We start from the raw sequence: 14,600 nt of genomic DNA, 5'->3' as shown, positions 1-14,600 counted from the left end.
ATCGATATTGTCTATCCTAAGAACGTTTATAATGGTCCTACAATGTCTAACTTAATATATCAAGGTTGATTTCGGTAAAGGTAGATTAAACTGTAGGCATGCCAAATGTAGGATATACATCCAATGTATCGCATTCTACATATTCCAATTAGCTGTTCATTTTTCAAAATGTGCTTTATTTTGTTAAATATTCCCATAACAAAACAAAGAATAAACCTTTTTAGAACTGAATACAGCAATAACACACTATGAACACAAGAGGAAGTAGATTGATTCTTAAAAACCTTATGACATTTTTCTTTGAAGGTGTTACAAACAGTAAGAATACTAATAGTAATAGAATAGTAAGAACAAACAATAGACAAGAGAAGAGACAAAAGTTTTTGTTTTTGCCTTTATTGATCCAAGAATATTGAAGCACATGAATATTTCCATTCAAATGTACTTGAAGATGAAAAGTGTGCTATTTGTTTTTCTGTGTTTCAAATAAAAGCGTGTTTGAATTTGGCTTGATTTGTTTTATTTAGAAAATCAAGTAATAATAGCTAGGTTATTTTTAAAGTGTAGTTTTACTTTAAGTTTGGTCCTACGGATTCAGATTTCAGATTCCTCTTCAGTGTTAAAGCACTAATAATTCTTTATTTCTAGGAAGGAAACACAAGGAACCCGCTGAGTGTTGTGTGTCCATTGAGGTTGTCGAACACTCTGCCATCATCCCACAGCTCCATGTGCAGCTTATCACCAGCAGCCAATTGCAGAACAACCGAGTTACTGCTACTGTCAGAGCCGTCAACTGAAGGGAAATCGTATGTTGAAATTTGCCGGATGCCATTTTTGATCAACATTGCCCCCATTACATGAGTGTTGTAGCCATAGGTGCTGAAGCTGAAGTAGTAGAGGCCGTCCACTGGTGCTGTGAAGACTCCTGCAACAGAATGAAAATGAAGAGATGCAGGGTCAGATACTCTGCATGCAAGTAGTATTTTGTAAGAGGTAGATAGACTTTGTAGGCAAACTAAGTTAAAGTCATTAACTTATGGCAAGTTTGCCTTGGAATCTGAAAGTAAAACCCATTTCTAAATTACTTAAAGAGTTTAACTCAAGTGGCAATCTTTGGTGTCAAAGAATGAAGCCAATGTGGAAGAGTGAAAAAAACTGCCATTCCTCGAGTGACCACATGAGGCTGGCCAAGGAATCCCCTTTAGATCAAATATTAAAATGCCCATTTTTTTCAGCAGAAATTAAGATGGTAAAAAAAAAGTGCTCTCTTAATCTCATATCGTAATTGGTAAATAATGTATGGGGAGTGTTTTTTAAATAACCCATCCCATCCAGGCCAAATTGGTCTAAATTGGTTGAAAGTAAGGTTGGCATTTCCAATATAGCGACCACACCTTTTCAGAAACCAATGGGTGATGTCACTGATGTTTTATACAGTCTGTGAGCTCAGCAGTCAATGTCCCTTTTCCTATTTTTTAATTGCATTCCCTTTTCTTGAAGTTATCTGCATTAGGGTCCTGCACTCGTTGTATTGGTATGATGTAAGAATCCAATTTACCAAAAAATGAAAAATGTGGTAATTTGATCGAGTGTAAATATAAACACTTTCATCAGTGCAGATTTGGCAACAAACTCCAAAGACCTGAGACAAACAGTACCAGCAAAGTGTTTTACTTTGTTTGAGCTTGTCAGAAATACCAGAAATAGAAATGAGCTCGTCAGCCTCAGGACATTTACGGTAGGCCGTAAATCAAACCGTCGAAGGATGTAAACCAAGCAGTTTTCTGTGGTCAAACCCTTAGAAACATTTTAAAGAAATGCAGGTTCCTTCATCTACTGAATTGAACAGTAAACTAAAAAGGTGAACCAAACCGTACCTGTACTTTCGTCATAACCATCGCCAACGTTCGAGAAGATTCTTTTGAAAATCAGAGTCTTGTCTGTGCAGGGTCCTCTGTAAATCTCTCCAAAGTTTGACAAAGAGGCGGAGAATGCGACCCGGGGAGCCCCTGTGATCAGACCAATACATGGAGAAAATGTGAATGCCACTAAAACATGCAAACATGTTGATAGATGACTAACATCACTGAGAAAATGACCACAAACACACACAGAATGTTTCCTCACAGTTTCAGTTTTCACTTCCTATTTGGGGATCTGTCTTATATTCAGAGGAACTTGTTATTTAAGATTTTTAGTGTTTATTTCTGGAGGGTCTCATTATTACTCCATAGCAAAGACCACACTGCGAATTTCGACCATCCTGACTCACCACTATCCCGTTTGAGCCCGTCAATCTCCTTCTCTGTGGCATTCAGTCTCGTTTTCAGGCCTGTAAAAGTGAAAAAAGCACCAATGAATCATACAAAATTGTACATAAAAACATATATCGTGTAATAATTAATCATCATAGAACCTGTACCTTCGTTCTCTTCGTTCAGCTTTTCCACTTCAGCTTTCTGTCCCCTCAGCTCGTCCACAGTCGCGTTGAGCCTGGCCTCTAAAGCTTCGACATCACTCTGCCATCTTTCCACATCTTTCAATTTGTCCTCCAACTTTTTAAGTAATTCCTCTTTGGCGGTCAGCCACTCACTTGTATTTCCGTCACCTCTCTGTCCAAACCCTGGCTCGACGAGTGAAAGCCCCAGGAGGGTCAGCAGAAGCAAAGTCGTCAACTCCATTTCCTCAGTCAGTAAGTCTGCAGTGTCTTTAATCTCTTGAAGTTTTGCAGAGGCTGGTTTTTTCCGTCACTGCCTCATACACCTGCTGTCTGCTCTGAAAAGGATTCCTCTGATGCCAGTGAGAAAGGAGCCCAGGTCTAGTCGTGTCCCAACAAGCAAACAGGGAGGATTTTATGAGCATTGACTACTGTAACGCACTCCTCATCGGGGATCTGGAACAAGAGCCTCCAAAAGCGGATGGTGGTGAGAAAATATGAACACATCACATCCATCCTTCACAAACTTTACTGGCTTCTTGTTCAACCCCGGTTCAAATACTAAATCTCCCTGTTGACCCTATTAGTGTATCCAAGGAAATCAACCCCCACCCCCACCCCTCAAGGACCTTCTCAACCCACTACAAGAAACCTCTGCTCCACCAACATTCTCCGTCTCCACAGCACTAAGCTGCACACTATTCTTATAATCCTCCCGGCCCTCAGCTGTGGACTACCCTTCAGGACCACCTGGGGGCGCCACAGCCTAATGAGACATTCACAAAAACATGTTGCATAGTTCTGCCTGCTTCTGAATACTTCTTAAAACTCATCCTTCTTAATTTTCTGCTTCCCTGCTTGTTTTTATAATCAGCCCTCCAAATAAAATGTATTATTCTTATAGTTATTATTAGGTTTGATTTTAACTGTTTGATTTCAGTAGTTTCTTTCATTCCAAATTGTAGCACTTTGAAATTTGCTTTCAAATGTAAAGTGCGTTATAAATAATACATAAATAACACAGCTTCAAACCCGAGCTGTGGCTCCTTTCCTGCATTTCATTCCCAACTCTCTCTTTCCCTCATTTCTGATCCTATCCACTGTCCTGTCTCTCAAATAAAGGCACTAAAAGCCCAAAAATGTATCTTAAAAAAAAAAAAGAACAAGAACTTTCTCAATATTGGGTACCCAGAACTTCTATTTTTGTCACCGTGGTATCGTAACAGATATCGATATTAAAAAATCTTGTTTAATGTCTATCCTAAGGACGTTTATAAGGGTCCTACAATGTCTAACTTAATATATCAAGGTTGATTTCGGTAAAGGTAGATTAAACTGTAGGCATGCCAAATGTAGGATATACATCCAATGTATCGCATTCTACATATTCCAATTAGCTGTTCATTTTGCAAAATAAACTTTGTTTTGATAAATATTCCCATAACAAAACAAAGAATAAACCTTTTTAGAACTGAATACAGCAATAACACACTATGAACACAAGAGGGAGTAGATTCATTCTTAAAATCCTGCTGTCTATGACATTTTTCTTTGAAGGTGTTACAAACAGTAAGAATACTAATAGTAATAGAATAGTAAGAACAAACAATAGACAAGAGAAGAGACAAAAGTTTTTGTTTTTGCATTTATTGATCCAAGAATATTGAAGCACATGAATATTTCCATTCAAATGTTCTTGAAGATAAAAAGTGTGCTATTTGTTTTTGTGTGTTTCAAAGAAAAGCGTGTTTGAATTTGGCTTGACTTTTGTTTTATTTTGAAAATCAAGTAAGTAATATTAGCAAGGTAATTTTTAAAGTGTAGTTTTACTTTAAGTTCGGTCCTACGGATTCAGATTCCTCTTCAGTGTTAAAGCACTAATAATTATTTTTCTAATTTTGACAAAGGAAACACAAGGAACCCGCTGAGTGTTGTGTGTCCATTCAGGTTGTCGGACACTGCGCCGTTATCCCACAGCTCCATGTGCAGCTTATCACCAGCAGCCAATTGCAGAACAACCGAGTTACTGCTACTGTCAGAGCTGTCAACTGAAGGGAAATCGTATGTTGAAATTTGTAGGATGCCATTTTTGATCAACATTGCCCCCATTACATGAGTGTTGTAGCCATAGGTGCTGAAGCTGAAGTAGTAGAGGCCGTCCACTGGTGCTGTGAAGACTCCTGCAACAGAATGAAAATGAAGAGATGCAGGGTCAGACGCTCTGTTTGCCTTGGAATCGGAAAGTAAAACCCATTTCTAAATTACTTAAAAAGTTTAACTCAAGTGGCAACCTTTGGTGTCAAAGAATGAAGCCAATGTGGAAGTGTGAAAAAAAAACTGCCATTCCTCGAGCGACCACTTGAGGCTGGCCAAGGAATCCCCTTTAGATCAAATATTAAAATGCCCATTTTTTCAGCAGAAATTAAGATGGTAAAAAAAAAAAAAAAAAGAAGTGCTCTCTTAATCTCATATTGTAATTGGTAAATAATGTATGGGGAGTGTTTTTTTAAATAACCCATCCATTTTGATGATATGAAGGCTTAGAGGTGTGGTTGAGTTGACTGGCAGGTGGGAGCGTTGTAGCTGTTTACCAGGAGGCTTAAGGCGGACCCCTGCTCCAACTCTAAATTGGTTGAAAGTAAGGTTGACATTTCCAATAGAGTGACCACACCTTTTCAGAAACCAATGGCTGACGTCACTGAAACTACGCCCATGTTTTATACAGCTCAGCAGTCTAAGTCTCTTTTCCTATTTTTTAAATTGCATTCCCTTTTCATGAAGTCCAACCTTGCAGCTATATACCACATAAATCCATCTGAACCCTTTGTTTCTCTGCCAGTATTACTCTGTAACAGAGCCTCAAAGCTCACACCTGGTATCTGGAGCCCTGCCATCAGCGCCGACCTGCAGGTCCTTCTGCTTTTCTCTAAGCTTCGAGAACATTGTGTTGTAAGTAAAAGCGGATTTTCAACAGTTTTACATTCATTATCTGCATTAGGGTCCTGCACTCGTATTGGTATGATGTAAGAATCCAATTTACCAAAAATTGAGAAATGTGGTAATTTGAGCGAGTGTAAATATAAACACTTTCATCAGTGCAGATTTGGCAACAAACTCCAAAGACCTGAGACAAACAGTATCAGCAAAGTGTTTAACTTTGTTTGAGCTTGTCAGAAATAGAAATGAGCTCGTCAGCCTCAGGACATTTACGATAGGCCGTAAATCAAACCGTCGAAGGATGTAAACCAAGCAGTTTTCTGTGGTCAAACCCTTAGAAACATTTTAAAGAAATGCAGGTTCCTTCATCTACTGAATTGAACAGTAAACTAAAAAAAAAAAAGGTGAACCAAACCGTACCTGTACTTTTGTCATAACCGTTGCCAATGTTCGAGAAGATTCTTTTGAAAATCAGAGTCTTGTCTGTGCTGGGTCCTCTGTTAATCTCTCCAAAGTTTGACAAAGAGGCGGAGAATGCGACCCGGGGAGCCCCTGTGATCAGAACAACACATGGAGAAAATGTGAATGCCACTAAAACATGCAAACATGTTGATAGATGACTAACATCACTGAGAAAATGACCACAAACACACACAGAATGTTTCCTCACAGTTTCAGTTTTCACTTCCTATTTGGGGATCTGTCTTATATTCAGAGGAACTTGTTATTTAAGATTTTTAATGTTTATTTCTGGAGGGTCTCATTATGAGTTAACAACATGATCATGTTGTTGACTCCATAGCAAAGACCACACTGCGAATTTCGACCATCCTGACTCACCACTATCCCGTTTGAGCCTGTCAATCTCCTTCTCTGCGGCATTCAGTCTCATTCTCAGGCCTGTAAAAGTGAAAAAAGCACAAATGAATCATACAAAATTTGTACATAAAAACATATATCGTGTAATAATTAATCATCACAGAATCCTTACCTTCGTTCCCTTTGTTCAGCTTTCCCACTTCAGCTTTCTGTCCCCTCAGCTCGTCCACAGTCGCGTTGAGCCTGGCCTCTAAAGCTTCGACATCACTCTGCCATCTTTCCACATGTTTCAATTTGTCCTCCAACTTTTTAAGTAATTCCTCTTTGGCGGTCAGCCACTCACTTCTATCTCCGTCACCTCCCTGTCCAAACCCTGGCTCGACGAGTGAAAGCCCCAGGAGGGTCAGCACAAGCAAAGTCATGAACTCCATTTCCTCAGTCTGTAAGTTTGCAGCGTCTCTATCTCTTAAAGTTTTGCAGAGGCTGGTTTTTCCGTCACTGCCTCATACACCTGCTGTCTGAAAATATGAACACATCTGTTACGTGCAGTAGTTTTGTGTGTGTGTTTTCTCTCTCCTGTGTGTGCTCCCCAGGTGTTGCTCCTCAGCCTTGAGTGCCCAGCCACACCTATGGCTAATTACTAATCAGGGGCAAACTATAAAGAGCATGTGTGTGATCTTTCCATGGAAGGATTGTGTTCCGATTAAGGCCTTTTTGTTCAGATCTTGATTGTTAGTTTTTGTGTTTGAGATAGATTGGCTTCTCTTTTGTTTGGTGTTTTACAGAAGAAGCTTGTTTTGTGTTGCACATTTTGTTTTAGTTTGTTAATAAATCCATTTTAACTTTGCTGATATTTAGTTCCTATTTCTTTTCCCTGGGTTATAATTTATTATTACTCCCCTCATCCCCTAGCCGTCTTGGGGAACGTAACAACATCACATCCATCCTTCACAAACTTTACTGGCTTCTTGTTCAACCCCGGATCAAATACTAAATCTCCCTGTTGACCCTATTAGTGTATCCAAGGAAATCACCCAAACCCCCCAACCACCCCACCCCCATACCTCAAGGACCTTTTCAACCCACTACAAGAAACCTCTGCTCCATCAACACCAACACCAACATTCTCCGTCTCCACAGCACTAAGCTGCACACTATTCTTATAATCCTCCCGGCCCTCAGCTGTGGACTACCCTTCAGGACCACCTGGGGGCGCCACAGCCTAACGAGACATTCACAAAAACATGTTGCCTAGTTCTGCCTGCTTCTGAATATTTCTTCTTAAAACTCATCCTTCTTAATTTTCTGCTTCCCTGCTTGTTTTTTATAATCATGCTTTTAGGGTGCCCTACAAAAAAAATGCATTATTCTTATAATTATTATTACGTTTGATTTTAACTGTTTGATTTCAGTAGTTTCTTTCATTCCAAATTGTAGCACTTTGAGATTTCCTTTCAAATGTAAAGTGCGTTATAAATAACATGTATTTCTTATTATAATTGCTCAAACTGTACCTAAGGTCTCGAGTAAAGCACATCTGTTTTCAAAGCTATTTAACTAAGAAGCAGCAGCGCCCTTTGCTGTTTGCAAAGAGAAGTGAAAGAGTTTTAAAGGTTGGGTTCGTCACAGGCGCGATCTCTTCATATGAACACGAGTTGGGAAAAATGACAGATATGGGATCTGTTTTGGCAACATGTTAAAATAAGATCACGTTGGTGGCTGTTCCTGTCTTATGTCTGTGGCATTATTTTGTTATCTCGTGATAGGAGATGACTTACATGCTCTGCCTAAATGTTCTGAATTGTGTTTGATATAAGATGTGCTACAATCTTTTAAAAACTGTTCAAAGTTAATACAAACTGAAGTTACAAAAAACAAAGAAGATTATCGCCAAACATTTTCAGAAGATTTTTAAAGAACATTTTCCTGGAACATTCTGTGAACTTGAAAACTTCCCGCTTAAAATGTTTTTAAGAACATTCATACATAATGTTCAAACAATGTTGCCACTTAATGTTTTAATAAGGTTACTGCCAAATGTTTAGAACGTTTTTCAAGAACATTTTCCCTGGAACATTCTGAGAACTTAAAGAAAACTTCCCGCTAAAAACACGAGAACATTTTTGGTAATTTTTTTCAAAATGTTTTTTGAGTATAAAATTGCTAGCTTGGTAGTGATTTGAGAAATATTAAAAAAAAGAAAAGAAAAAAAGGATAACCTTACTGAGGACACTGATGGCCACCAACTGCAATATTCTCATCTTGTAAAACAGGCTGTTTCTGGTCTACCTACTTTCGTCTGAAAAATGACCAATAATTGGCAGGTGTGAAAAAAGCAGTTTAAAAAAATAGGCTGCAATAAGTATGCAACGTGCAAGCCAACATATTTTTAGCTGAGCTGCATTTTTCTCGTTATGCCTTATTTTTTCTAGATCACACCAAACGTGTCTGTCATCTTCACAAAGTTTTCTTCATTAGCAGCCAGGTTCTAAAGTCTAAGGTGTTTTGGCAATCGGAGCAGACAGGCCCGTATGTCAGTAACAGCCCCCGGCAGTTTCCCCATGTTCTCCCAGCGCTGTGTGCTGGGATTGAACCGGTGGACCAGTCCAGACTCACTGTAATCGTCCAGGCAGTATCCTCCCAGTACATAAATCTTTCCCTCCAGGGCCGCCGATGCTGCACCCACATGAGGAACAGGAAGTGATGCGTAAGCATTCCAGGAGTCAGACACGGGATCATAAACCTCACAGGCTTGCTGGTCGGTGTAAAACTTCCTCAGGTTGCAGACACCGCCAGCAACGTAAAGAAGACCTCGCAGGGGTTCCATGCAATGCTGGGCCCGGTCTTGGCTCATGTCGGCCAGATAGGTGGTGCCTCTTTGAGGGTGATACAGGAACATGGAAACCAGACACACGTACTTACAGTTAAAACCTCCGGAGATGAAGATTCCTTCATCCAAGACAGTGACAGCATGACCACTCAGAGCCTGATCCAAGGGCTGGACAAAGCTGAGAAAAAAAACATCAGAAGAGGTATCAAACAGGAATATATCAAACTGGCAGAGAAGAAGTAAATCTAGCCTCTCTAGGTAAGTGTCAAGTTCTAATAAGTTGTTTTACAATTTGAAAGAAAAACAGTGCAACTCAATCAGCTTCTGTTTGACTGATGGGACTCTTTTTCTGGGTTTTATAACCAAATATATTCTTTAGAAGGCAAAACGAACGAAGAAAGCTTCAGAATATCTCTGCAAAATACTACAGTATATAATATATAATGTCTGTGTTTTTAAGTTTTACTTCCACAAAGTGACATTTCAAGTTGGCATGGTGTAAATGAATGAATTGTATTGGAATAAATGATGATCAAGAGGAGGATTGAGGAATAGTATGCAAATAAGACATTTTGCATTTTTCTTTCTGGAATGCAATTATTACAAAAGATGCAAGATGCAGAAGTCAGAGCAAGATTTTACAAACCATCACTTTGAAGTGGTTAATGAATGGCCTTCATTTTTTTCTTTTTACTTGCAAAATGTTAAAAGGTTACAGATTTCTTGCCCTCTTGTTGTCCACCCGCATAAACTCACAGCTGTATAAATGAGAATTATAATCCAACTACTTTATCTAGTGATGAAAGGAAACAAGGTTTCCATTACACTCAATTCATTTGTATCAACTGTGCAGCAAATTACAGAAGCTCTTATCATATATGCATCCATACTTTTTATTTACTTATTTTCCCTTTGATAACTAGGAATTTCTGGTTGGTTTCTCCAGATCTCGACTCTCTAATCTCATTCACTCACAGTTGCAAAAGCACAAAACAAAAAAATAGTATTAACTTACAACAATAGTGTGGGCAATGGCAGCATGGCATGTCGGCATCTGGCCTATCACAGCTACCAGCCCATTTTTTGCTTTCTAGATCACAAGAAAATTATCACAAGATCACGTCAAGATCTCAAGAAAACAACCTTAAATTCCTTGGTATAATGGGAAACTGGAGTAAGTAAAATGTACAGATGCATGTCTGTTAGGGTCCTCTGTAGCAAGGTCTTCAGTCTTTTAAAATGTTTGATGTAGTATAAATGCTGACATCTGCTGGCCAAACCTTGGTATTGCATTTGTTTGAACGTAGACAAAGTGTCTGTAAAAAAATGATGAATTAAGGTGTTTCAAAGAAACAAAAAAAAGGTGTAGGCCTAAAGATATTGAAACATAATAATAATTTATGTAAACAAATATTCCATTGATGCACAAAATGTATGTGTGGGGATCAATCACCCGGTGTGAAATCTAAAATGACTGAGGTTATAAAGGCAGGATGTGGCGCAGGGGAGGAGGAGGAGAGTCAGTGAGCTGAGGGGAAAAGGTCGGAAAGAGGTAGCTCCAGGAAAAACTTTTCTGCAGCTGCGATAGAAAGCATAGTCTGTGTGGAGTAAAAGTGTTTTAGAATAGGAAAACATCGCTGCACGTTTTTGGTCACAAGAAAGACTAAAGAAAATTCCCTTCCGCATCTCCTCACCCGCGTTCAGATGCACGTGGTCGGGCTGGAACAATGGAGGTCCGACTGACCGGATTATTCTTTCTGCTTGGATTTTGGTGAGATCGTTTCTTTTTTCTACTTCTTTTTTCGTTCTGGTATACCAGCAATTGGTTGATTTTTTGTTGGATTACTTTTTTTTTGACGAGAAAGACGTCTCGGAGGAGTGAACGGCCGCATCAGCGGATTATTTTCGTTGGACTTTAAAAAGAGACAAAAATACAATTCGACCTAATTTTCGGGGTTCTTAATGTATATTTCGTTTGTTGGGGACTTTTTGTTTATTTTGGAGTTATAAAGGGATTAATTAAAGGGATATTTTTGTTATAATTAAATTGTTTGATGACGCAATGCTCCGTGTGGGGTATACATTATTTTTGGGGATTTCACAAACAAATATAAAATAAGTACTGGGATAAGCTGTGTTGGGTTAAATGTATTAATTTTGGGGGTTTATTTAATTCACAATAGTTTAAACTAATTAGGTTAATTTTCCGGACGAATCCCTGGTGTAATTTAATACTGATTGTAAAAGGTCACCCCTTTTTAATCATGACATTTTGTTCAATGTCAAACTTAAGGGAGGCATCCATACAACTTGTTCAATACCATGTGGTGTGGCATAACAAATCTTACCTCCATGAGTCAGTATCTGGGTTGTACATCTCAACGCTGTCTAGGTTGGTGTTCAGCTCTCTATCCCCACCAAGGGCGTAAAGATGCTCCTCATATACAACCAATGAGAAGTTACTTCTAAACTCCTGCATGTCAGCTAACCTCTTCCAGCTGTCCTGCACAGGGTCATAGCTAGAAGTAAAGATCAAAAGGGGAGAGAATGTGTAACTATCTGTTGCTAAGTGGAAGTGTTTTTCTGTCTGTCTTTATTTACCTGTAGGCAGATTTCATCATGTCGTCCTTGGTGTAGAAATCACATCCTCCAACCACATACAACCTTCCCAGCATTGCTGCTACTCCATGCCTGAACTTTGGCTTGTCTGGCATCACCCCCAGCTTTCTCCACTCCATCTCCTTTACCAACCCTGTACCGCTGCGAAGAGAGTTTGCGAACCATAACTCCTTGCTTGGTATGCGCTGACCCATATCTGGATTCAGTTGGTCTCCCCCGGCAAGAACCAGAACGTCTTTAGGATGCCTGATCCGGCACTGATCCTGGCTTTTGGGAAGGCTGAATCCAAATTCCTTGAGTGCTGAACCATAAAGTTCCACTTCCTTGTTTCCAAAGCACTCCATATGCAGGTTAATTGCCCTGACCTCCCTAAATTCTCGGAAGGTCATAAGGGGGAACCGGACTCCAGTCATCAATAAGCCAGCCTGAGCCAATCTTTCCTCAGGATCCGCCTCGACCCAGGAGGATACCGCTCGAAATACAGCCAATTCTGATGGCGCACACAGACCATCAGAGCGGATAATGTCTAGAAGCTTCTCTGCGGGTAGGTCCTTAAACTTTGCCGTGGTTGACACCTCCCAAAAATTCCTCAGTACGAAGTCGTTGGCTTCTTCAAGAAGGTCAGATATCCCATAGGCTTCAGCAAAAGATGCCACATCCAGGCAGGAGCCATCATCCATTTCTTGTTGCAGGAAGTTGAAGCAAACTGAGCAGGCTGGTTGGAACTGAAGCTGAAGGGCTGTGCAGGTGATCTCAAAGACACAGTCCCAGCTCAGTGGAAGGATCCCACTGTAGGAGTAGCCAATGAGAGCCTCCAAATCAAAAGCTAACAGGAAAGGAAGGTTTACACAGGTCTGATGGGATTCCTTCATCCCACAGGTGAACATGCTTCGGAAGTAGTCACTGCTTGCCGCAAGGATTACTCTGTGGACTGGAGACAGAGCTAATTGGAAAAGATGCGTATGTAAGCAGGAGCGGTGGATTAATTTGTTTTGCGACAACTCAACCTGGGGGAATTCAGCCCCAGGAATATCTAAAGCTAATTTTTAAAAACTAGGGTCATACAGGTTCACAAAAGATATATACCCCTGGGCAAGAGACGGTTTCACGGTTAAAATTAAGAAAACTTTATTTAACAGAATAAAATAAGTCAACTGATTGCAAAAGCGAAATCTAAATGTCCTGCACATGAATAATAACTTACTGACTAATAGAACTAGCCAAATAATGGCACTTGACCAGGGAGGGGGAACAGGACTGAGGTTTACCATGCGGCAGGGGGACCAAAAGGGGGGGGAAGGGTCCTTAAAATAATCACCCGTGACACTGCACACCAACAACAACAAAAAAAAGGAATTGTGAAGAACCACCACCAGGGAACTGGACTACTTGTATTTAATGGTGCGCATGGCACCGCCCTGTCATTAGTGTGCCGGTTAACCTGGCACAGTGCCATACAGCGGCAGCGAGGGAGAGAACCCCTCACTACACGTAGTGTGAAGGTACAAGAAGAAGCTTATGTCTGCTTACCATGGAATAAAGCACCGTCCACTGCCAAATCCACATCACATCCCACTCCATCATCCCACAACTGTTTGATGGACTTTAGAGTAATCTTCATCTCCTCCAGAGCTGAGATCTGTTGTTCTTCTTTTTCTGGACTTCCACCATCCTTTAGCCTCACCTCTTTCTGGCAGAGATCCAGGACTCTAGGAACCCCCAACGCTTGAGCCACAGACTTAATCTGAACCACATTGTTTTGGTTCAGAGACAACACTGCTCCAGTGTAGGCAAACTCCAGAACTGCCTGTAGCCCCACATGATCAACCTCAGGACCCAGAGTAAGCAACATCCTTTGGACCCCTTTATCTGATTGTTCCGCATTTTCAGATCTAAGTTCATCACGGATAAAGGAGCTGACAGCGGCAAGGACAGTGGAGTGAACTTCAAAGCGTTTCTTATCAGTGGTCAAAGTCAGGTCTGTGAGAAGGGATGAATCCCAGAGTTCCTTCAGGGCAGTGAACACATCATTTGCACAAGTTTCATTGCGATATGCGCGGACATGATCGTCATGTCCCTCATCCTCAAATGCCTCGTTGCTGATAGGATCCACTGTTCCCTCCTGACTTGAACAACTCGCCCTCACCTCTGACCCCTCTTTATTACCCCTCCCATTCGTCAGTCCCATTCTGGTGTCATTGTAAGCTACAATTCTTCTCAGTGCCTGTTTTTCTTGCTCTATTCCTTCATCTCCACCTTCTTCAATCACTCTTTTCGTCCTCTCCTTCTCTCTCCTCCATCGCTCTTCCCATTCCATTGGCAGGTAGCGCCTGTTAAACTCCATGTTGGTGGCTAATCTTTCTTTTATGTCCTATTGTCGTCCCTCACAAAGCTTTCTCCCTCAAACCCTTCCTCTCTCAGACATCACTTTCCTCAGTGCATAAACAAGCAGCTATTAATAGGTGCTGGGTCAGAGAGATTCGGTTTCATCCGAGTCTTTGCACACATGCATGATATCAAGTAAGGAAACTAATAGTCTTTCCACACATGCACAAAAACTGTCCACCATGTTCTTTTATACTCTTTTATTGATACTTCAAAGCTGTCATCATGGATAGTGGCTTCAAAAAGTCCTTTAACGTCATATCAAATCTCCCACTTTAAGGGGCATGTGTGAAAAAACAATTCGGGAAGATTTCAGGGGCAGTCCTGGGATTATCCAGAAATTTTCCAGAGTACATGTGTGAAAGGGACAAACTGATCAAACTCTAAGAAGGATAAAATAAATAGCCAAACTGAGCAAAAAAAAACAACTGCCAAGAAGTTAGCCAGTTTTACTTCAAGGTCATTTTAAATAACATAATGTAACACCGTAGTTTGTTTATAATTAGAGCATATAAATGTCAATTTTCCAACGTTTGCACTCCATACTAAAAGGTTGACAAAATGTTTTTTATT

At 40.3% G+C, this 14,600-nt stretch overlaps 3 protein-coding genes across 3 annotated transcripts; all 3 read right to left on the bottom strand.

Moving 5' to 3' along the window:
• Nucleotides 1-633: 633 nt before the first annotated feature.
• LOC132958615 (cerebellin-2-like) lies at nt 634-2,927 on the bottom strand. Its single transcript, XM_061031564.1, has 4 exons — nt 2,423-2,927; nt 2,273-2,332; nt 1,878-2,009; nt 634-925 (listed from the first exon to the last, which is right to left on the bottom strand). The coding sequence occupies exons 1-4, from the start codon at nt 2,679-2,681 to the stop codon at nt 645-647; spliced, it is 732 nt and encodes a 243-aa protein (XP_060887547.1). The 5' UTR covers nt 2,682-2,927; the 3' UTR covers nt 634-644.
• A 1,141-nt stretch (nt 2,928-4,068) lies between these two features.
• LOC132958631 (cerebellin-1-like) lies at nt 4,069-6,833 on the bottom strand. Its single transcript, XM_061031587.1, has 4 exons — nt 6,366-6,833; nt 6,215-6,274; nt 5,795-5,926; nt 4,069-4,617 (listed from the first exon to the last, which is right to left on the bottom strand). Exons 1-4 carry the CDS (start codon nt 6,622-6,624, stop codon nt 4,322-4,324), a joined length of 747 nt encoding a protein of 248 aa, XP_060887570.1. The 5' UTR covers nt 6,625-6,833; the 3' UTR covers nt 4,069-4,321.
• A 1,571-nt stretch (nt 6,834-8,404) lies between these two features.
• On the bottom strand, nt 8,405-14,052 carry si:ch211-63p21.8 (kelch-like protein 33). The gene is made up of 4 exons (XM_061031136.1): nt 13,173-14,052; nt 11,625-12,573; nt 11,372-11,542; nt 8,405-9,201 (listed from the first exon to the last, which is right to left on the bottom strand). The coding sequence occupies exons 1-4, from the start codon at nt 13,984-13,986 to the stop codon at nt 8,682-8,684; spliced, it is 2,454 nt and encodes an 817-aa protein (XP_060887119.1). The 5' UTR covers nt 13,987-14,052; the 3' UTR covers nt 8,405-8,681.
• Nucleotides 14,053-14,600: the final 548 nt, after the last annotated feature.

Source organism: Labrus mixtus, chromosome 23, assembly GCF_963584025.1.
Source record: "Labrus mixtus chromosome 23, fLabMix1.1, whole genome shotgun sequence".
Taxonomy (NCBI): domain Eukaryota; kingdom Metazoa; phylum Chordata; class Actinopteri; order Labriformes; family Labridae; genus Labrus; species Labrus mixtus.
The sequence above is the reverse complement of the archived record's forward strand: the minus strand, read 5'-3'. Positions and strand labels throughout refer to the sequence as shown.

Bases quoted from the DNA above. Each gene is read 5' to 3' on its own strand.
- LOC132958631 (XM_061031587.1), bottom strand. From the start codon at position 6,624: ATGGAGTTCATGACTTTGCTTGTGCTGACCCTCCTGGGGCTTTCACTC. The intron at 6,275-6,365 runs GTAAGGATTCTG...TCACTTTTACAG, and splicing joins GCTGAACAAAGGGAACGAAG to GCCTGAGAATGAGACTGAAT. The intron at 4,618-5,794 runs GTACGGTTTGGT...ATTCTGTTGCAG, and splicing joins CGGTTATGACAAAAGTACAG to GAGTCTTCACAGCACCAGTG.
- si:ch211-63p21.8 (XM_061031136.1), bottom strand. From the start codon at position 13,986: ATGGAGTTTAACAGGCGCTACCTGCCAATGGAATGGGAAGAGCGATGG. The intron at 11,543-11,624 runs GTAAATAAAGAC...CTTTACTTCTAG, and splicing joins ATGATGAAATCTGCCTACAG to CTATGACCCTGTGCAGGACA. The intron at 9,202-11,371 runs GTAAGATTTGTT...TTTTTTTCTCAG, and splicing joins CCAGATACTGACTCATGGAG to CTTTGTCCAGCCCTTGGATC.
- LOC132958615 (XM_061031564.1), bottom strand. From the start codon at position 2,681: ATGGAGTTGACGACTTTGCTTCTGCTGACCCTCCTGGGGCTTTCACTC. The intron at 2,333-2,422 runs GTACAGGTTCTA...TCACTTTTACAG, and splicing joins GCTGAACGAAGAGAACGAAG to GCCTGAAAACGAGACTGAAT. The intron at 2,010-2,272 runs GTGAGTCAGGAT...GTCTGATCACAG, and splicing joins CGGGCTCAAACGGGATAGTG to GGGCTCCCCGGGTCGCATTC.